The following is a 22,395-nucleotide window of genomic DNA, read 5'->3' on the forward strand; positions in this document are numbered from 1 at the left end:
TATGGCTATGCATGATGACGACGATGATTATTCTGAGTTTTGTGAGGGTAATGATTAACTCAGCCCATACATTCAGTGATAATATATACAGTGAAGAAAGGTGCGTTTGGGCAGGACACCGCTAGAAGGGACGCTAGCCTATGGGTCAAGAGTAATAACGGAGTGCCAGCCAAGGAATGGAACGTGTCCGAGAGGATAGTGAGAGATGGCGGCGCTTCGGGACGTCCTTCATTCAGCAGTGAATCGACCATGGCTGATGATGATGATGATGAAATGTATACGGTACTGCCAGCTCGCACATGCTCACACAGATTTTGTGTGTGAGTGTCACCACGTATGATGAGACTGGCAATGGGCTCTATGCCCCCCTGCCAGGTGGGAGGTAGCGGGTTCGGCACGGCAGACCTGATCACTGCACCCACGCTGCTGCTGCTGCTGTTGACGAAGAGGGAGACGTAGGGGCCATAGCCCGCGGCGGCCACCAACGCACTGCCGTTCAATCCCCTGCGGGAACGGCAACACATCGAGAACGCTCAGCAACTCTGGGTGACAATGAATATAAACAGACCTTCGCTCTGTCTCCATATATAAATACAATATGTTGTAGTCATTGGCCTATTGCAATTGTAGACCAATACTATCCAGCGGCGTGTTCCATAGAGCAAACCTACAGACCAGCTCTGACCCTCGGCTGAGTCACGCTTGTTAAACAAACAGTTGACGTCTTGCTCGCGATTATCCGTCTAGGAATCTAACGGTCCGACGACTAAAACGGCATTTTTTTTAATATGTGGAGATTCAAAGCGGATTAAATTTTTTTTATTTGACTTGTGAAATGTAAGCCCTCACGGGTATCCCGTGGAGAGACAGATGTTTCTGGCCAGCTCCTCCCAGCTGTCGTTGGCGCACAGGCCGCGCCACCGCCCGTGTACGAAGAGCTGCACCACGCCGCTCGCCACCACCGTCCCGTTCACCAGCCGCGCTGCAAGGGGACACGCGCGCGTTAGGCTCTCGCCGTCACTCGACGGGGACGACGCGTGGAGGATCGCGGCTGGCACGTGCTGCTGCCAGCGGGGTGCATGATGGCACTCGGGCAGTGTTCTTCACTAATTTTAAGAGGTGGGGGGTGGGCACTTTTGCCGATAAGAAATCATCAGTGTGAGGTTACATTTGAAACCATTGGGGGTTTATCTTCTTGGTTCTTTCGGTAAAGTCACGTAGAAGGGAAATAATAAAATGATAAAAATAAAACATAATAAAACATAAAAATAGTGAGAATTGTATTTTATTCTGTTTAATTTGTATTATTTTATTATTTCCATTCTACGTGACTTTACCGAAAGAACCAAGAAGATGAATCCCTACAGTCACGAAAGCTTTAAATCGAAATTCATTGGGGGTTTGACAGCAGCACGATGATGATGGGGGGGTATTTTTATATTTGCATATTGTCGGGGGGGCCGCATGTCAGGGGCCGCACTAAAGGCCACCAGGGGGCCGTCAGTGGCCCATGGGCCTTGCAATGAGAACACTTCACTCGGGCCAGGGGTGTGCAGCCTTTTTCGAGCACAGGCCACATTGAGGGCCACGTGGAAACCTAGCGAACGTGACGTCACATTAACGAGAGTGACGGTCACGTTGTAATTCATGTATCTGTTAACACGCGTCCCTAGCCTTGTCACGGCAAAGATTCGGCCGAGTTGTTTAACCAAATTGGCACAAAGCTCGTCACACACCACCATCAACCCAAACAAAGCATCGGCAACCATTTAAAGTCATATCGGGTCTAAACGCAATCGCATCTCAAGACGCTTTAGAAAAATGGGGAAACAAAAACTAAGTTAGGGTAGAAAGAGGGTGGGGTGAAGGTAGTGAGCTGATATATATACGTGAGAGTGAAGAGAGAGAGCAACACTGCAGCACAACCATGGACAAAGCTAACGGTGCCCCAGTGCCAACAACAACTAGCACCACGGACAGCCAGCTCAGCACCAGCTAAGCCTTGCTCCGAGGCAATGGGACCTCTGACGCAGGTAGACTGGCAATAGATGTCAGAAATGTGTTGGCGCTCTCTTCCAGCGTTTGTTGCAGATTCCCGAGGGCCTGCGCCAAGGCTGGTGGCCACGCAGTAAGTGGGACAGCGGCGCTCACCACAGCGCTTCTCGTCGGACGTGTCCGTGCAGTCGGGCCGTCCGTCGCACACCGCCGAGCTCGGCACGCACTGGTAGTTGTCGCACTGGAACTCGTCACTCCCGCAGAGCGCTGGGAAAACACGGCCACAGCCACTGTTAGCAGCATCACCACTGTTAGCACCACCACTGTTAGCACCACCATCACCACCACTGTTAGCAACAACCACCAATGTTACCACCACCCCTGTCAGCACCATCACCAATGTTACCACCACCACTGTCAGCACCATCACCAATGTTACCGCACCACTGTTAGCACCACGACTATTACCACCACCACTGTTAGTACCACCTCCACCACCCCTGTTAGCACCACGACCACCACCACTATTACCACCACTACCCCTGTTAGCACCACCACCTCTGTTAGCAGCATCACCACTATTAGTACCACCACCATCAACCACTGTTAGCACCGCCACTACTGTTAGAAAAGGTGTGTTTAACATTTTTCGCACCGTACGTAGCCAACCGTGCTCATCGAAGGTGCGGGGGAAGGATAACACAAGGGTTGGGTAGTTAGTTAGAGTTAGAAGGGCTAGCGATTGGTTGGTTATTATCCCCTGTCCTCAAAACTCCTTGCCCTCATCCCCATCCCCCGCATCCTCCACTCGCCGTCACGAGGTGTGGTCTTTTGAGGTTATGGTTACTTTCATCTAGAGTGTTCACAGCCGCCGAGCTTGGCGGGGAAGCAAAAAACACTCAAGTGTCGTTGGGTGCAGGGGCTGGTGGAGGTGCGTACGGGGCATGCCGAGTCGGAAGCCGGTGGTGAAGTTTGCAAGGAAGCCCTTGCAGTTAGTGACGAAGTCACTTCTGAAGCGCACCGTCATCACGCTGCCCGTCGAGAACAGATCGCGTCCAGGTCCACTGCCTGAAAACATCCCTGCACGGACAGATGCACGCACACATACCAAGACAAATATCCCCCGTAAAGCCTTGACAGACTATTGAGGCAAGTGCTGTTCGCGAGCACCTATGAAGGCCGGCACGGCACACGAGGGGGCGGGTGGCAAGTACCATGCATGGTGATATTTACACACCGCACTAGGTACTTATTTGAGACTGAGTCGTCCTAGGGCAGGCCCACGACCGGTTCAGAGAATCGTCACTGGTGTTGGCTGTAAGCGGGAATCGAACTCGGGCCGCAGGGTTCGTAGCACCGCTACACTACTGCTCCCCATACAAGTGTAGTGCAGTAGAACCACGCAGAGACGAATACTATAAGAGCTGTTGCCGTTTATTAAAACACTGTCACACTCGACATCATACACTCACACCAGTGTAGATGTATACTCTTAGGTTTTTTTTCGGTAAAGTCACGTAGGTAAAATAAAAAATACAAAGAAATAATAAAAATAATGTAAAAAATAATACCTCCTTCTGTTCTATTCGTTTTTCTATTATTTATTTTTATTATTTATTTTTACCTACGTGACTTTACCGAAAAAAACCTAAGAGCATAAATCCTTGCATTCACGAAAGCTTCAAATCTAGTGTAGATGCACTCTATCTCGGTCATTTACCCCGGACACTGAATACTATTTGGGTCCTACCCTCGGCTTATAGCGATTGTCATCGTCTGGCGACTGGCTCTGGCTGGATCCCAGCAAGCCCACCGACCCCATCACGTCCTCCCGGAGTTTACCGATGAGCATCGCGCTGGTGCTGTTGCCGTCATAGACCATCACCATGTCATTGTCAGTCTCCGTGTCGAAGTCCTGGAAGTGCAGCTGCACATTGTCGCCCTCCTGTGCCCGCAGGAACCAGAAGCCTGCGGGACACATAAGCATGTATGTTGAACTTCTTTCACTCCGTACATATCCAACCGTGCTAATCGGAGGTGCAGGGAAAAGAAAACAAACTAAACACAAAAAGCAGTTCTAAAGAAATGAGTTTTGAATCTAGATTATTTAAAAGTACACAGCTCCAGTGGCTTTCTCATATAGGAAGGAAGAGCGTTCCAGACGGCCGCAGAAGCGCATCTGAACACGCGCAATGTAGTGACGACCATCTTGTGTACAGGTTTATGATATCTCCCGTCTTCACGTCTGTCTCCTGTCTGCTGCCTTTATTTTGTCTCCAATCTTTAGGGCACCACGGTGCCGAGATGTTAACTACCTCGCCTGTTATACAAAAGGTTATAGGTTCGATCCCGAACCTGACGCCTGTATATTTGTAGTTTTCACAATATCCCTGTAGTCGCATGGATTTTTCTCCGGGTCCTCCGTTTTTTCCCCTCCACATTTAGAAACATGCTTTTAGAGTATTTGGCGGCAATACATTTCCACATAAGCCACTTCGTTGAGTTATCATTTGTGGCCAGGTCGCTTCTGAAAAAGAGCTATAGAGCTCAATGGGCCTTACCTGGTAATATAAAAAATAGTTTATAGTTTATTTTTATAATTTTAGTTTTTATATCTGTCTATTGTCTATACGTGTTTCCTGTTGATGTCTGTTCCCTGTCTTTATGGGGCGGAGACGTGGCCTCATGCAGGGCACTCATACAAGTGTTGTGTGCTAAATGACGACGTTGAGACAGGTATTCATGTCAGGGCTTGAGCCGGTTTATTAACAAGGGTTTGTGACTGGTGAAAATTATCACCAGAGGTAGGTGCCCTACACTTGGTCCTTCACGTTGTCCCTCGGCTCTGTCTGTCCCTAGCTCGGCTATCTCTTGGGCGCTCTCTCTCGAGTCGGATCGGGGGTTCAGCCAACACCGACCGACCGAGGAGAACAGCATCTTCCACAACTACCGCCGGCTTCTCTCCAGACTCCCAGAGCTCTACTCCTGACTGTCTCTTCAACCGCTCTCCATCCCGGGCTCCCACAACGACCCCGCTTTTGTCACGGGGCCCCCCTTAAGTACCCCGAGGTGACATGATGTGATCGCACCGCACAGCGCGTATGACGTCACGTCCCCAAACTACTCCTCTACACAAGCACTCACACAGCAATCGTCACTCACACAGGGCACTCATTCGTCCAGGTCACTCACACAGGGTGTTGACGCTGTAGTTGTTGGGGTAGTTGGGAGACGAGAACGTCGTGTTGGGTTCCCAGAGTTCGACAGAGCCGCAGGACTCTGCAATTCAAATACAAAAATTGTTACGTTCGGTGTTCTCCATGTTCGTGCTGTGGCACAAGGCTGTCACTCGGGCGTGATGCTTCACAGACGAGCACAGTTGAGGAGGATATTTACATGTGGCTGTACCCATTTAGGTGGTTTGTGAGTCATTTTCAAATTTGGAAAATTTGGACCCTGACACTGGCAAGCCTGGCCGACTCTTTCGAAAATGTGCGGGGACAACAGCACAAGCGGCTGCTGAATTAGAACAGCAAACCTCGGCAGAAAGCAGCAAACGTGTTACCGCTTGGCCATGTCAACATCGTGGAGTGTAAACAACAGCTCCTCCGGGGTGAAGACGGGGCCTCTCAGTCTCAGACTATAAACCCATCGGATTCCTACACCCCTGGCCTCATGGCTGTCGACCATCGCTGTTCGTTTGACCACATTTGTCAGTAATTTTCGGTAAAATTCAGATTTTTATGGATGTTTAACTTCTTTCGCACTGTAAGTAACCAACCGCGCTAATTGGAAGTGCGGAGGAAGAAGAACAAGACGATTGGTAGCAATGAAATGTGGATTGGTGTGGATACTCTTATACTGCTACTGTTCAGTGCCGGATTCTCCTGGTAGCAACGGGCCCCACACTTTCAAGGGCTCCGCGCTAAATGCTTTCAAGCTATCAATTCCGGTTCAGTGATTATGCACTTGCTCTATTACTATAGTACTATACTGCCGTTAACTTTTATGAACGACTGTGTGATTAAGATTAGCGATTTGTCGTATTATCTGGCTGTAATAGCAAATCAAAAAATACAATTTACTATGCAAGTAAAACATTTGTGTTTAATATTTACGTGTGTTAATTTTTATTTAGGGCCCCGTTGTAACGTATGATACAGGCCCCGCCTTAGCTTAATCCGGCACTGCTACTGTTTAAATCCAAGATGACGTAGTTGAAAATGGCAGTGCCTACAACTACCTAAAATGCCAGTCGATAACCGAACAACAAGATGGTGCAGTGCATACAATATAATGCGGTCGTACCTTTTGACGTGACGGGGACCAAAGTAGACTTTAAGGTCGCTGTGCTGGCATTGTTTGAAGCTGGAGTGGGTTTGAAGGTCGGTGTGCTGGTCTTGTTTGGAGCTGGAGTGGGTTTGAAGGTCGGTGTGCTGGTGTTGTTTGGAGCTGGAGTGGGTTTGAAGGTCGATGTGCTGGTATTGTTTGGAGCTGGAGTGGGTATGAAGGTCGGTGCGCTGGTATTTGGAGCTGGAGTGGGTTTGAAGGTCGGTGTGCTGGTATTGTTTGGAGCTGGAGTGGGTATGAAGGTCGGTGCGCTGGTATTGTTTGGAGCTGGAGTGGGTTTGAAGGTCGGTGTGCTGGTGTTGTTTGGAGCTGGAGTGGGTTTGAAGGTCGGTGTGCTGGTGTTGTTTGGAGCTGGAGTGGGTTTGGAGGTTGGTGCGCTGGTCTTGTTTGGAGCTGGAGTGGGTTTGAAGGTTGGTGCGCTGGTCTTGTTTGGAGCTGGAGTGGGTTTGGAGGTTGGTGCGCTGGTCTTGTTTGGAGCTGGAGTGGGTTTGGAGGTCGGTGCGCTGGTATTGTTTGGAGCTGGAGTGGGTTTGGAGGTTGGTGTGCTCGGCTTGTCACCTGTGTGTTTACGAAGGTTACTGTCAGATTTCTTCCTTAAGTTGTCAACCAATATTTTTGTGATGGATATTACTGGGATTCAAAAGAACAAGGTATGAATTGCGTCCAATATGTACAGTTTTAAAGGTCAAATTTAATTATATCAGATATTTGATATAATGATTACAGGGGTATATTAGCTTGGCTTACTGAGTGAATGTCTATATCAGGGAAGAAAACATGTTCAAAATAAATTGCAATTTTTATTTAAAATTAGTGCACCATTATTTTGTATCCAGGAGAGCCACACTGAGTCATATGACTTTCATTCAGGAGGATTCTACATTGTTTTTTTACATTAAATTGAGATGTTTTCAGCCAATTAGTGAGTCTTCATACACGTGGGAGGAAACCGGAGCACCCGGAGAAAATCCAGACACACGAAGGGGCAACACTCTCCTCCCGTAAGATGGACACAGATGACGATTAGTCCTCACTCCATACTTGGCTGTACTGCCTTCTCCTGGCGAGCCAGGGTGTGAAACCCCTCGGCACCCATGGCAAGGGAGTTTTCGCAACATTTGTGTGATCCACCGACCCCGCGACTACATGGTGCTGGGTTACAGGCGTGTACCACCACTGTCCCGATACGTATGCCATCTGAAGGTGCCATAACATTCAAAAGGAAAGACTCGAGCTTTATTCGATCATGAGGAAAGATTAGGTTTTTGTTATTGTTTGTTTTGGTAAAGGGGAGGAAATTTTAGCAAGAGCAGGACACGTTAACATCTGGACAGATGGAAACTCCTCAACTACTAAGTTCACTGTATTGTTTAGTACACAAAAATACACATCCTAAATTGCTAGCCACTCTAAGCAGAGGCGTAGCTCTTGAGTGTACAGGCGGTGCAACTGCACCGGGGCCCACAGGCCTGAGGGGCCTAGGCAATAAGCCACAAAGATGGGGGAAATTGGACAGGGGCCACTTTTCGTTCATTGCACCAGGGCCAATGCCAACTTTAACTACAAGAGGTCATTGAACGGTACGACATTTACACCACAGACAGTGTGAAACCACCAAAGATACCTGCTGTAGCTCAAAATCAGAGGACCCCATCGAATGTGACATCACAGTGGCCCAAATGGTATCTGATTTAGAAGCTGCTGCCTCTCAGCAAATGTAATTCAGCTGTCGGTAGGGCATACTACTGAATATTAATCTGCCCGGTGATTTACATCACAGTGCGGTGGTTTTAGTGGATGGTGGCATTTGCCTCTCAGGTGTAGTTCATCTCCTGGTAAAAATATACTGCCTCTTGCAGTGGCTGTGCTTCCGCTTTGATTACCCAGGGTCCAACGACTGTTAGTTGTGGTATGACTGTCACTTTCACAGTTTTACTCAATGGAAGGGGGGGGGGGGGGTCCCGCAATCCAAAGAGTATTCCTTGAAGGCCCGGTGTCGACTTTATGACGCATATAAAGAGCCGGGTGGCCAGGTTCGGTGACATGAACCCCATCGGTCACAATGTCAGCTCGACTTCACATTGCTCTCGCGAGCGTGGTTAGAGGTAACACATCGGAGCTTGAGGAGCTGTTTGCCGTGGGTGACATCATGCACGCGGACCCACGGCGAGCCGTCGAACGCACCGTACACTTGCACGCTGGCGATGTCCACTTCGAAGGGCGGCAGGAAGCCCACGTTGGACACCGGCGTGCTGGGGCTGATGGCTGCCAGCAGGGTCCCTTGAGCGGTCCCCACGAGCCCCTCGGACGTGGCCAGCGTGAACTTGAGCCCCAGCAGTACCCACACGCTGCCCTGCCTGAACGCACGCATTCTTGCTCAATCGGCGTTGCCACCTCCGAGATGCAATACAAAAAAAACCGGGACGCATCACGAAAATAAGAATATCTCACTGCAGTATACCACAAGAGGGGAGAACGAGGTGGAAGTACATTGTCTTGAATGGTGTATAATTTATGAAAATTTACAAAACAATAATCAAGATGATTTTTTTCCCTGGAAAGGCTAAAATATTTTCCAGGAAAGCTACCTCAAATGTACGGATGTGTGTGTGTTGAACTTCTATCGCATCTTACGTAACCACCCGTGCTAATCGGAGGTGCGGAAGGGTAATCACGGGAAAAGGAGGACGGATGGCAGTCACTCACTCAAACGCCACCACGCGACAGCCGGCGTAGTCGTCCTTCATGGAGCTTTCTGAATAAACTTTGTTAATCTGCAAGACACGTAGACATCGAACCTCACATGACAAAGTAACTGCACAAAGAACTTATTTCTTACTGTAATCCAGTGTTCTTCACTAATTTTCAGAGGGGGCGGGGGTGGGCACTTTCGCCGATAAGACATCACAGGTGTGAGGTCTCGCCAGCTAGCACCTCAGATGTGATTGTCTTAAATGCTTCTGTGATGTGCTGTTGAATATCACTCGAACATTTAATTAAAATAATAACTTCATTATGTAAGGAATATATTTCCAATATTGCAACCACACAGTTTAACTGATGGCTATTGTAATCCTTAAGCATGTGAAGTACCGGTGAAGACACTTGACGCCGAGGTGGAGGCACACGGATATTTATTCAACACAACTCGTATGTGACATACAGTACTGGAGGGGGTATCGGCCCCCTCACCCGACTAGCTCAAGGATACACTTCCTGGCTAAGTCCTAGCCTACCTCACAGTCCTCCACTACTGGGCTAGGGGAGGCTACTTGGCCCGACACTGGTAAGTCGGGCCGGTACCCGGAGTCCCAGACCAGCTCTTAGAAGAGCACCGGCTCTGGCTTTCGGGACCACGCCGCTGGCTCGATCCTGTTCGGCCCTGACAAGGACATCGAACGAGGGAGTCCAGGGCTCTATCTAAGACGTCTTCCGTCTTCTTAGTTAACTATAACATAACTAACTCCCGAGCCCATATAACGTCCCCTTTTATACCCAACCCTCCCTGAGGGGTGGGGCCCCGGGGGATCATAACGCCAAACCAGCCCCCCCCAGGGTGTCTGGCTCGGACGTCGCAGAGGGCACCTCCCTGTGCACACACGTAGCCCCGCCCACTGTGTTTCTTTCCCATAGACTGCCATACATAACGGCCCTCTCTCTAACAACCCTACATCACTCCCCCCTACATAGCTCGCAGCCGTCCCGGCTGCCAACATACAGAATGACAATAAAAATGAATTTTTACCGTAACCGCGCGTGTGCCTCACTAATTACCAACAATAACAAGAACGGTAACAAGAACACAAAAAAAATGCAACAGCAAGAAGGAAAAAAAAACAACCCGACGCACCCCCCCTTGAATAAATACGAATTCCGTAAGAACAAGCTATATACAATTTGCAGCGAAGCCACCATACATACAACAGCAGGTGAGCACAACGTATGTAAATTCAATGGGCAGGGAACACACCCCCCCACACAACACACAATGAACACAACATATATACACATCTTGCGGTTTCACAACAGTCTGCGCATTTTTGCGCGTGTCCTTGCGGCGGGCCCCTCACACGGGGAAACCCCGGGTGGCGGACCGTCAGGTGGTAATCGTCCGTCCCGGAGTGAGACCTCCTCTGATGCCGCGTGACTGTTGGTATCCCCAGAAGGGGTGGTCGGGCGTGAGCCCGTCAGTCTCGATGCACCTGGAGGTGGCACGGCCGGCAAGGCATTAGGTGAGCGCGGTGGAGACGGACCTAGTGAGTCGGTCGACCCCCCACACGTCTGGCCACGCATGCGTGAAGTGGGTTTGTGTACCGCGACGAAGGGTTTCAACCGAGAGGGGTGCACGAACCATCGCCGCTTGCCCCATCGAATGCGCACGCACTGTGGTCGCAAGACCTCGACCACTTCCACAGGGCCCCGCCACGGCCGCGCCAGCTTAGGGGAGGTAGCCAGGGGCACTTGGGGACAGTGCAACCATGCCCTGTCCCCCGGTTTCCACTGTATTACATGCGCCCGACCCAGCCTGAGGCGCTCGTTCGCCTTTTGACGGCGGTCCGAGTTCAACCTCGCAGCATCCCGCGCCTCAGTTAATTTAGCCAGATTAAATTTGACGTGGTCAGCCAATTTAGTTTTTCCTTGCGGGTCGGGGATCTGCAGCTGGGCGCGAACAGGCGGGTCGGGTTCGCGACCGTACATAAGGTAAAAGGGGGAAAATCCCGTAGCTGCATGGGGTGCCATCCGGTATGCCGCCAAGACCCCTTGAATATGCAGGTCCCAATCAGTCTGTGAATCTGAGACCTGCTGTGCCATCATTGACGAAATGGTGCGATGCAGGCGCTCGACCATTCCGTCAGTCTGTGGGTGATACGGGGAGGTCCGAATTTTCTTTGTGCCTAAGAGGTCACAGACTTGTTTAAGTAATTTGCTGGAAAAATTTTTACCCTGGTCGGTCAGCAGCCGTTCCGGAGCACCTTTGTCCAGGACGTATCCCTGAACAAAGGCGTCCACGATGGCTGCTGCCGACTGGTTGGCAAGGGGCCAGGCCATGGGCCAGCGCGTAAAATACTCGACTCCTGTCAGCAAATACCTATTGCCCCTGGGGGTGGCGGGAAATGGGCCCAAGATGTCCAGCGCGACAAGCTCATTTATTCTGGACACCTTGATTGATTGCAAAGGCGGGTTAGACTCCCGTGCCGGCGGTTTCCGTTGCGCACACCGCGGGCATGAACTCAAAAGATCCCCAACATCCTTTGTCATACCAGGCCAAAAAAAATCTAGTTGTATCAGTGCAAGGGTCTTTAGAGTCCCCAGATGTAACAGGCGCTCATGCGCGGCCCACACCACTTTGCCTCGCAACTCAGAAGGGACGACCAGGCGATGTCGCTGTGATTTGCCGTCCCAATGCATGAGCAGACCCTGTACCATTTCCCATGCACCCGAATCACCTTTCACCCGCCCAGCACCCCCGACGCGACGACGCCACCCGAGGAGGGAGGTATCCTCCATTTGGAGGCGCCCCCACTCAGTGACGGGCAACCCCAACAGGGAATCCCTTCCCTGTTGTTCGATCGAATTATCAGGCAGTGGTTCGTCGTCGTCGGTGGCTGCCAGGATCGGAACCGATGCGTCCCCTGAAGGTCTGCAACGTCCCGACCCCAGGAGGCATGCACATTCCGAGGTGGTTGGCATGCGTGACAGAGCGTCCGCGTTGGTATGGCGAACGCCCTTACGGTAAGTGGTCTCAAAATCAAAATCCTGGAGAACCTCCAACCATCGAGACAACTGTCCCGATGGTTGTTGAACTCGCAGGGCATACTGTAGTGCCGCATGATCTGTGCGGACGGTGAAATGCCGACCGTACAGATATGGGCGATACTGTTGGATGAAAAAAACAATTGCCAACAGTTCTCTACGGGTGACACAATATCTCTGCTCCGCAGGAGACAACACCCGACTACCGTACGCGACCACCCGTTCAACGCCATCAACCACCTGGGAAAGCACACCCCCAATACCCGTGTTGCTCGCATCGGTGTCGAGCAAAAAGGGCTTCGAAAAATCAGGGTAAATCAAGGGAGGGGCTTTCACCAGGGCGTCCCGAAGGGAGCGGAACGCAGCCTCCTCCTCTTGGCCCCAGTGGAACCGAACCCCTTTAGATGTTAAAGCGTGCAGGGGTTTAGCAATTGTTGCAAAATCAGCAACAAACCGTCGATAATACGACGCGAACCCAATGAAACTCCTGACCTCTCCCACCGAGGTGGGAGTCGGCCAGGAGCTGACACACTGCGTTTTGGCGGGATCGGTAGCAATACCTGAGCGTCCCACGATGTGCCCCAAATAACGCACCGAATCACGCAACAAATGGCATTTTTGGGGCTTGAATTTCAAATTAGCAGCCCGCATCTTTAGGAAAACCGCCCGCAACCTCTGGAGATGTTCATCAAAAGTTTTACCAAAGACGATAACGTCATCCAAATCAATGAGGCACGACTCCCATTGCAGTCCAGCCAAAACCAATTCCATTAAACGCTGGAAAGTTGCCGGCGCTGAGTGTAAGCCCATCGGCAACCGGTTGAATTGAAACAAGCCGTGCGGTGTACGAAAAGCAGTTTTAGGCTTTGACTCATCATCCAGAGGAAGCTGCCAGAATCCCGAAAGTAAATCGAGTGTGGAAAAGAATCGCGCTCCCGCCAAGGCGTCAAGCGATTCATCCATCCGAGGGCAACCGAAATTTTATTAAGACGCCGGAAGTCAACGCAAAACCGCAACGAACCGTCCTGCTTTTTAACCAGGACGATCGGCGCTCCCCAAGGGCTGGTGGAAGGAGAAATAATGTCTGCGGCCAACATGTCATCAACAGCCGATTTGACATGGTCCTTTTCGGCGGGACTCAACCGAAACGGATTTTGGCGAATTGGCGCGCTGTCACCCGTGTCAATATGGTGACGCAGCAAGTGAGTGCAACCCAAATCATATTTATTTCGACTAAAAACGTCGGAAAATTCTCGCAGTAGTGTTTTAAGTTGTTGACGCTCTGAATCGGACAGGTCCGTCGATCCCGCACAAAGCGCCTCGAGCCACCCTTCATCGCTGTCCAAATGCGGTTGCGACGCAGGGACAGTGTTGACGCTATTTACGGCGGGTTCCTCACACGGCACCGGCGTTGCGTGAGCAAGCACGGTCCCCTGTGGGACCACCACCGTCCGCGAGCCCACATTTAGGACCGCGATGAAGGGTTCACCATTCCCTCTCACTATGGTCTGGGCCGGAAGTAAGTCAGGTCCACTAACCCCGGCCCTAGACGGTCCCAACAGTACCCCTTGTGCCCCAGCACCCGTAACGAGGGGCCGCCGAAGTTTCAAGGGTACCAACATTTGCGTCCCCGGAGGGACGCGTACCGTTCTCTCCACGAACGCCGGCACCGTCGCGAACGCCGTCCGCGTCGCAACCGGTGATGGCAGAAACGCCATGCGTCTGCCCGACGGAAGCTCTATGCAACCCTGGTCGATCAAAATTACAATCGGCATTTTGGCCAGGAAGTCTGTCCCCAGCAGGCACGGAACCGCCAGCGAGGAAGAAACAAAAATCGGCCCAGATAATTTTATTTCCCCGATACAAATTTGGGCACGAATTTGTCCGATGATGCCAAGTGAGCCCCCGTTAGCCGCATAGAATGGTATGTTAACTGGCATCAAGGGACGACTCCGGACAGGGAGAATATTATAAATTAATTCCGAAATAATAGTCGCCGATGCTCCCGTATCGACCAGGATGCGCACTTCAACCCCGTCGATATACCCCACAACGGCCAACGACCCCGACGATGCGGCAACCACACGATCGGCCAGCACGGACCACTGGCCGGGTTCGATATGGGTACCCGGAGTGGTGCGTGATGGTGCGATGGTGCGTGATACCGGCCCCCCTCTCGTCGCGGTGTTTGAGTGCGTGACGGGTGTGTGTGTGGGCCAAACGTGTGGGGTGCCGCGACTCGCCGGTTTTTGATGGTGGAGCTTGGGATGAGGCCCGTCGTCCCGGTGAGGTGTCGTCCCGCGCTGACGAGGAGAGCGGCACCCCGAGGCGACGTGGCCCCGGACGCCGCAGTTAAAACACCGTGGGAGCGGCGTCGGAGGTGACGAATGGTCGGAACGGCCCGACCCGTCCTGGCCCGGCCGTGCACTCGTCGCCTGTTGCCGTCGGTGGTCGACGGCGTAGAGTTCCTCCGTCGGAAGGGTGGCTGCAGCCACCGCACGCCTCGCCGATGCCCTGCTGGCTTTCCGCCGGAGCGACAGGAGGTTTGCGTGGAGGAGCCGCGCCGCCTGGAGCGATGTCATTTCCGCGTCCTCCTGTGCGACGACAGCGATGTCAAGGTCGTCAGCCAGGAGGAGTATTTTCTCCGTCACCATAGCGTCGATGCCGTCGTCATCCATACGGGGGAAGGCCGACTTGGCCATCGCCAGGAGGCTCGTTCGGTACGCCAGGGGCGACTCCTTTTCACCCCGCTTGCGGTCGTAGAACTCCTGTCTGCATTCCGCCGATGGTCCGTAGACCCCTCCCAGCAGCTGCAGCGCCATCGGTAACGTCGCCCGCCTCTCTTTAGGTGCCGATGTGAGGGCTGCGAGCGCGTCGCTGTCGAGGAGCGCCGGCAGCGCGCAGAGAGCCTCCTCGTCTGTCCACTTCGCCATCTCTTGATGGGCGAGGAATCGCCTGCGGAACCCGGCCCAGTCCCCCTCCGCGCCGACGAACTCTTTCAGCGGGGGCAGCCTCTGATGGAGTGCAGCGGTCGTTGTTGATTCCCGCGGGCGGATGTCACCTCCACTTGGCTGTGCGTTGGTACGAGCGGCCGATGGAATCGCCTGTCGCGGTGGTGATGACGTCGTGGCTTCAGCGACGGCGATGCCGGAGTGGATGTTTAGGCTGGCCACGCCCCGAACAGCTGCAGCGTCGATGGCGGGAGATTCAAACTCGGGCTGCTCCGAAATGGCGGGAAGGCGCCCTGGTCGTTGGGCCGTCTCGCCCCGTGCTGAATCACCGGCCCCCAGCCGCGTGATGGACTCTAGCGTGGCGGCAGCGGCGTATAACAGCTCCGCCAGCCTCCCGTGAGCCAGCCGCAACGCGTCTGACTGTGATCCTCCTTCACTCGGATGCCCCGGTGAGGAGACATCAGGCTCCGGCTGCACTGTGGCTTGTGTAGCCGTCCCGGGCGTTTCGATCTCGGCCGTATCTTCTTCTTGCGGTACTATGGCCCGCGTTGTCTTCCGCGTGTCCATGTTCGAGTTTTACTTCTGACACCAGTTGAAGTACCGGTGAAGACACTTGACGCCGAGGTGGAGGCACACGGATATTTATTCAACACAACTCGTATGTGACATACAGTACTGGAGGGGGTATCGGCCCCCTCACCCGACTAGCTCAAGGATACACTTCCTGGCTAAGTCCTAGCCTACCTCACAGTCCTCCACTACTGGGCTAGGGGAGGCTACTTGGCCCGACACTGGTAAGTCGGGCCGGTACCCGGAGTCCCAGACCAGCTCTTAGAAGAGCACCGGCTCTGGCTTTCGGGACCACGCCGCTGGCTCGATCCTGTTCGGCCCTGACAAGGACATCGAACGAGGGAGTCCAGGGCTCTATCTAAGACGTCTTCCGTCTTCTTAGTTAACTATAACATAACTAACTCCCGAGCCCATATAACGTCCCCTTTTATACCCAACCCTCCCTGAGGGGTGGGGCCCCGGGGGATCATAACGCCAAACCAGCCCCCCCCAGGGTGTCTGGCTCGGACGTCGCAGAGGGCACCTCCCTGTGCACACACGTAGCCCCGCCCACTGTGTTTCTTTCCCATAGACTGCCATACATAACGGCCCTCTCTCTAACATCCCTACACATGTGTAATGACATGATGACACCTGCTGGCTTGGAAAGGGAAGCACGGGTACGGGCACCGCTAAGACAACATCCAATCTGAAAGGGAGAGGTATCTGGGGCAAAGGTAATAGGCGGGATTAGCCGAGATGAACTTCGGGAACCTCATCGATTGTTTCACGAGAGGGTGTGGCCGGAGGCGGAGCCTAGCTGCGCCTAGGGAGATATAAGCGGGGGCGGACCAGGGCTCGAGGTTCGTGTGTGGATTCTTGGACTGCGTTGCTGCTCGCCGTCATCTCTCTCCGTCGTCCGGCCACGTGGAAGATCTCCTGCGGGACTTTCATAGCCGTCATCGTCACGCCGCCAGCCAGCGGCATAGCCGAGTGAGGGCGGTGGGACCACGCCGAGTGATCGGCCTTGTGTGTAGCCAGTAGAGACGGAAATATCTAAGTGTTGTACTCAAAGTGAGAAGGATAAGTCTTCAATGATTGCAATGGTGTCAGGCACAGGTACCTTAGTGAACAGAGAGACTACATCGAAACTGACAAGCAAATCATCTGGAGATGGTGAGATGTCCTTGATTAGAGAAACCAGGTGAGCTGAGTTAAGTACAGCTGAGGTGGTCTTGCCCGTGAATGGGAGCAGAGTCTCAGACAGAAATCGGGCCAGTTTGTAGGTGAGTGAGTTAATGGTGAATACGATAGGACGGAGTGGAGTACCTTCTTTATGGATTTTTGGAAGGCCATGAAACCTGGGTGGTCTAGCAGCCGAAGGTTTTAGAGAGAGCTGCTTGGTCGAAGGACGTTATTAACCAGGTAAAGTCTTAACTGGCTGTGATGTTTCCTTCCGATCTGCCGAGTTTTAATAGTTATTTCCGACTCTCTGAGTTGCATTGCCAGGTTGGATGTCTTTACATTAGCGTGTTGGATGTCTCACCGGCAATGCCGCCGCTGCTCCTTTCCCTCGATGTGGCGGTGACGCTCGTGTTGTGACGGACTGTGACTTGCTGTGGTGTTTCTGTGTGTGTGTCTCTCACGATCACTTGTGTTGCGGTCGGTGCAATTCTCTCGCCTCCGTGCTTTTATGCGGGTCTCTGACCCCCACCCTCTTGCCTGGTGCGGCGGCCCTCCCCCTCCCGGGTCTATATAACAGCGTGTCTCGCAGTCGGTTTTATCTCTCACCTGAAGACGGTCGCTTGCGTTGCGATCGAAACGTCGTGATCTATTATTTTGTCTACCTACGTGATTTTACCGAAAGAACCAAAGAGTATGGTTATTATTTTATTGTAAATAGCATTTTGTTTCATTGTCATTGTGTTATATGTTTCTGTACGCTTTATGACGTTGATAATTTGCTGTCATTCCGTAACGTGCGGCGAGGAGGGGGTTATATGTGTGGTACAGATATAATAACATAAGGTCTGTCCAGGTCTACACCGGGCATAACATATTTATGCTACCCCTGGCTAATCGCTGTGGCTACGCAGCATCACGTACCTATTCGCCAGTCTGTCACCGACCAGGAAAATATTCAGTGAGAATCTGAGCCCCAAGAAGACATTAATTATATTATTATAGCCAACAGCGTTGGCTGCACCTCGCTCTGATGTAACATTCCTCGCAACCCGACTGAAATCAAAGTACAACTTGAGCCCACAATGACGTTTGAGATAAACCAGTGTGAGATGTTCCACAGAACTTGCGTTAGTTAAACACAAATTGATTACAATCTAAATGATGAAAAAAAATAAAGGTCAAAATGCAACTGTCGTTTCGTCTCATTAAATATACTCAAACTATATTATTACAAGATATTTTTCTTTTGTAGAATGTCTAAAAATGCATTTGTCTATATTTCTTAAACTGCACTCGGAGGATAAACTTTCAAGACGATTTCCATGATGGCGGAATCAGATATTTATTTATAGTGGAGGAATCCGATGAGCTATAAAGCTCTTTGTCATAGATGTCCAGTAGAGGCGGGTCAGAATGTCCCAACAACAAACAGTACAAAAACATGACAGGAGTGCAAAGTACAAGAAAGGTAAACAAATCACCAAACGCATACAAATACAACTAAACATCCACATCCTACCAGTCAAAGCCTACTGAGGTATTAACTTATTTTTCAAAAGCGACCTGGCCATCAGAGGCGTAGCTAGGGGGGGGCAGGGGGTACATATGTCCCCGGGCGCCAAGGTAAAGGGGCGACAAAATGAGGCTTACAACGTTACATTATAACTTATTGCGGCGGGCGCGGCAGCCTGAAACTACTGCACAAATCTACACCTCAACCTAAAAGTTTATATATCCCGCCACACACAGCCTACATGTCATGTAATTACATTTTGGTATGTGATTAAACGGGGGGGGGGGGGCGCCAATTTTATAGTTCGTCCCCGGGCGCAAAATATCCGAGCTACGCCACTGCTGGCCATAAATTATAGCTCAACAAAATGGCCCATCATTTGGACATTTATATCACCAAAATAATCTGAATAATTTCAATGCATGTTTCTACATGTGCATTAAGTGGGTCAGACCAGCAAAAGATAAAGGAATGATGGACTTGTTTATGCAGCATGTTATCAGTGAGTCAATTTGTCATTGTGTCAGTTGATCCATTTGGCACACAATAACAATGGTGAACGGGGACTGGGAATATCTGGACCCTTCCTTACTGTCAATCCGTTGCTGCTTTAAATTTTGTGGAAAATAATTGGTTAAAGGTCATATGGCTGGATGGCTAAGAGGTCAGAGCACTAAGCAACTCTGTTCAAATGGAGGTTTTGGCCACCGATGATTACGTATGCATGTATGTTGAACTTGTTTCGCACCGTACGAAGTCAACCGTGCTAATCAGAGGTGCGGTGGAAGGACAACAAACTAAACAAGAAAATTAAATGAGGTTCTTGAGTGTAATGAGTTCAACGGTTTCAGTCTGGTCAACCATGAGTGGAAAAAATGGCAAATCTGGTGTTTCACTTAATTTGGCAAATATTCTAGACCTGAGAATAATATAATTGACTTTCATTCGATTATTATGCTGTATCTCTGACGTTGTACACATGGAAAAGTGCGCTTCCCCCTGATGTCAATAAGAGTTCACTTGAAGTGATCTCAGATCTGTGATATCTGCTTCAGTGGACCATTCGCGAACATGTGGCGATGTACTGCTCTGTGAGAACTCCGAATGGACACTTTATCTCATGACATGATCGAACTAGAAAAAGTTAACACATAGTAAAATATATTTGATAAAGATATTCCTACTGGTTAAGCTACACATCACGTAGGGACCATACATTCTGGTGCAGGAGACGTTGAACGTTGATCTTACCGTATATTCTTGGTTCTTTCGGTAAAGTCACGTAGAATGGAAATAAAAATAATAATACAAATAATACAAATAAAACATAATAAAATAAAGAACCAAGAATATGAATCCCTGCAGTCACGAAAGCTTTAAATCGAAATCTTACCGTATGTTCAACATCAAAAGCCAGGATTTTGAATTCTGTCGAGGTCGGGTCATGCAACCGTGGGCTGTACGAGGCTCCTCCCACGATCTTCATCTTTCCGGAAATTTCATTTGTTTCTAAGTTGACCAAGACACAATTCTCATAAGCACCAAACTTGAGCAGTCGAGCATAAGGATACAAGTGCTGCCTGATCTTTATTTGGGTCACGTATAAATTATTACAAATTTAACCTGGATGAAAACACCTGCCGGGTGTGATACAAGACTGTGAACAACATCACACCCCAAAACAGTGTCATGTCTTCAAGGACATATTTACACAAAGTTACTTTATGGCACTGCATGCGACTTGTTTACAAGAAGGCTGGCTATTATTGACATGGAATTAAATATAACCATAACACAATCAATGTACATACAAGCACAACACAATGTTGAGAAACTGCTGATGGTTTATTGCATAATGCTCGGAGTCCGAGTGCTTTTAACATGTATCTGTGCGTAGTTTGATACCTATGACTTTCCTTCCTGCATTATTTTCCTGTTATGATGGGATTTTCTTGTCATTTACAGATTTGACAATGTATGTATGTATGTTTAATTCCTTTCGCACCGTGCATAGCTAACCTAGCTAATCGGAGGTGCGCGCGGGAAGGACAACAAACTAAGCATAAAAAGCAGTTCTAAAGAAATTACATTTCAATCTAGATCTAAAAGTGCACAGCTCATATCGGAAGAGAGTTCCAGACGGCCGCAGAAGCGCATCCGATGTACAGCTTAGGTTAAGCTTAGATCTGCCAATAACATGAGGGCTCACTGGTCTCGGATGCCACACATACATTTACTTACTCGTACAACTCTGCGAACAGTATAATATTTACTTGATGGTATTTGATTTTCAAAGAAAAAGGTTGCAGACCGACAACATTTACAACATTTACTCTACAACATTTACTTTAAAATGATGAGTGGCAGGCCTTCGTCAAGGTTAAGTGGCAAAATGTGATGGCAATGGTGGAGGCAAAGAAGAGAACGTGCCCGAGAGGACAACTACCACCAGCGTGGTGGAGCGATGAGATTAGCTCACGTGCAGGAGACAGATCGACTGTGGTGTCGTGAGACCACGAGGGATTGCAACTAGTTCAAGTTCAAGTTCATTTATTAGGTATAGCCCTGTGAGCCATTCAGCTCTTGAATCGGGTGCAACCGCAACAAACAAAAAACAAAAAACATGAACAAAAAACATCTTAAAGTGAATATGTGACTAAGTGCAAACAGAAAATCCAAGAAAAGACAGCAAAAATATTGCAGAAACTAACGTGGGGAGAGAAGACCTTGATCCAAACAGTGGCTAGATCGTGGCTGGTGGCAGTGCATCAGAGAGAGAGCATGACTTCTGCAACGGGCTGTGGATTTTTAATGTTTACCTAAACATCAAGTGGAAACAAGGGTGCCAACAATACGAGACACACGTCGTTGGAGTGCGGGGGAAATCACACACGTTTAAGTTGCGGCCAGGAACATGTTTACGATAAAGTGTAAAATGTAAATGGATTATCGTCCGGAACTATACACTGGTTATTAAACTGCCGTGTAGGGAGTCTAGAAGATACAACTACAGTAACGTCAGTTTGTCTTTAAAATATTAGGACACTCGATACGTTTTACAGGCAAAACGTAATGTATATTCTTACATCAACTATTCACACTTTCCCCTATTTAAAATTTGTTCCACTGTACATACATATTAACAAAATGATAGATGTTAAAATGTTAACAAAAGTAGCGAGTTGTGTATCCTATTGTATTTGCAAATGATATAGCGTTGTTTGGTAGAACATGTGAAAGAATAGGAACAATGGTTGTCTTGTGCTGGGCTTAATCAGTTACAGCCCCGATCTGCCAGACTACTTCCTTGTGTGCAAATGAGCTTTCCATCGTTGCACCATAAATAATTTAATAGTGTAATTTGCTTTGTTTCTTAACAGACATAATTATTCCTTTTTATGCAGTGTCATTGAGGAGCGAGTTGAGTATTTATTTGTGCACCACTGACCAACGCAGTGTCTAAATTGAACACGATATTCACAAAGAGGGGTAACTTTATTTACATCCACGAAGCACGTGTAGGGAAACAATCGAATATCTTGGCGAACGATCCGTACAGACCGGGAAAACACATCGTGAAAATAGCTTAAACCCAACCCCTGTTTTCGTACCAAATCCTTTCAACTCACCGTCCTTGGCGGACAGCTGGGAGTTGTCATCGATGGCCAGCCAGGCCACTGCGATGAGACCGGCGCACACCACCGTGCCCAGGGCACAGAAGACTATCAGCGTGACCTCGAGGCTGGTCCACCTCGACGATCGCTTCCCCTTCACCTCCTCCATGCCCTCTCTGCTGCGCGTTATGCTTTGAATGGGATAGCTACAGCTGAAGTGTGGCCCCAATGTGGCCACAGCACCTCTAATTGTGCGGTGCACAGGCGTACTGGGGGTGGGTACACCGCTCTAAAATAGTTATACTTTGCATATTACGCATTTGGAGACTTTGGCCGTGATTAATTTGTTTGTGGAACTACGCGTTATCTTTATTGCTTAGTCAATCTGAAATGGGCGATTTTGCAAGCAATCCAATACTTGCCCGGTGCGAGTTGAATTTTCACCGCACTTCAGCACCCACGCCTCACATCTCTGCTGACATCA

General features: G+C 50.0%; 1 protein-coding gene across 1 annotated transcript in view; it reads right to left on the reverse strand.

Moving 5' to 3' along the window:
• The window catches only part of LOC133345213 (enteropeptidase-like), a 29,738-nt gene extending 7,554 nt beyond the window's left edge, over positions 1–22,184 (reverse strand). Inside the window, exons 1-11 of the mRNA XM_061555772.1 lie at positions 21,927–22,184; positions 19,691–19,806; positions 9,052–9,119; positions 8,530–8,702; positions 6,304–6,903; positions 5,188–5,274; positions 3,838–3,963; positions 2,935–3,075; positions 2,152–2,262; positions 850–982; positions 406–504 (exon numbers count right to left, since the gene is read on the reverse strand). Of these exons, the coding sequence (XP_061411756.1) occupies positions 406–504; positions 850–982; positions 2,152–2,262; positions 2,935–3,075; positions 3,838–3,963; positions 5,188–5,274; positions 6,304–6,903; positions 8,530–8,702; positions 9,052–9,119; positions 19,691–19,806; positions 21,927–22,080 (1,808 nt within the window). The 5' untranslated portion in view covers positions 22,081–22,184. The remainder of the gene's footprint in view (positions 1–405; positions 505–849; positions 983–2,151; positions 2,263–2,934; positions 3,076–3,837; positions 3,964–5,187; positions 5,275–6,303; positions 6,904–8,529; positions 8,703–9,051; positions 9,120–19,690; positions 19,807–21,926) is intronic.
• Positions 22,185–22,395: the final 211 nt, after the last annotated feature.

This window comes from Lethenteron reissneri, chromosome 21, assembly GCF_015708825.2.
Source record: "Lethenteron reissneri isolate LAM-NWPU_2019-01 chromosome 21, ASM1570882v1, whole genome shotgun sequence".
Taxonomy (NCBI): Eukaryota; Metazoa; Chordata; class Hyperoartia; order Petromyzontiformes; family Petromyzontidae; genus Lethenteron; species Lethenteron reissneri.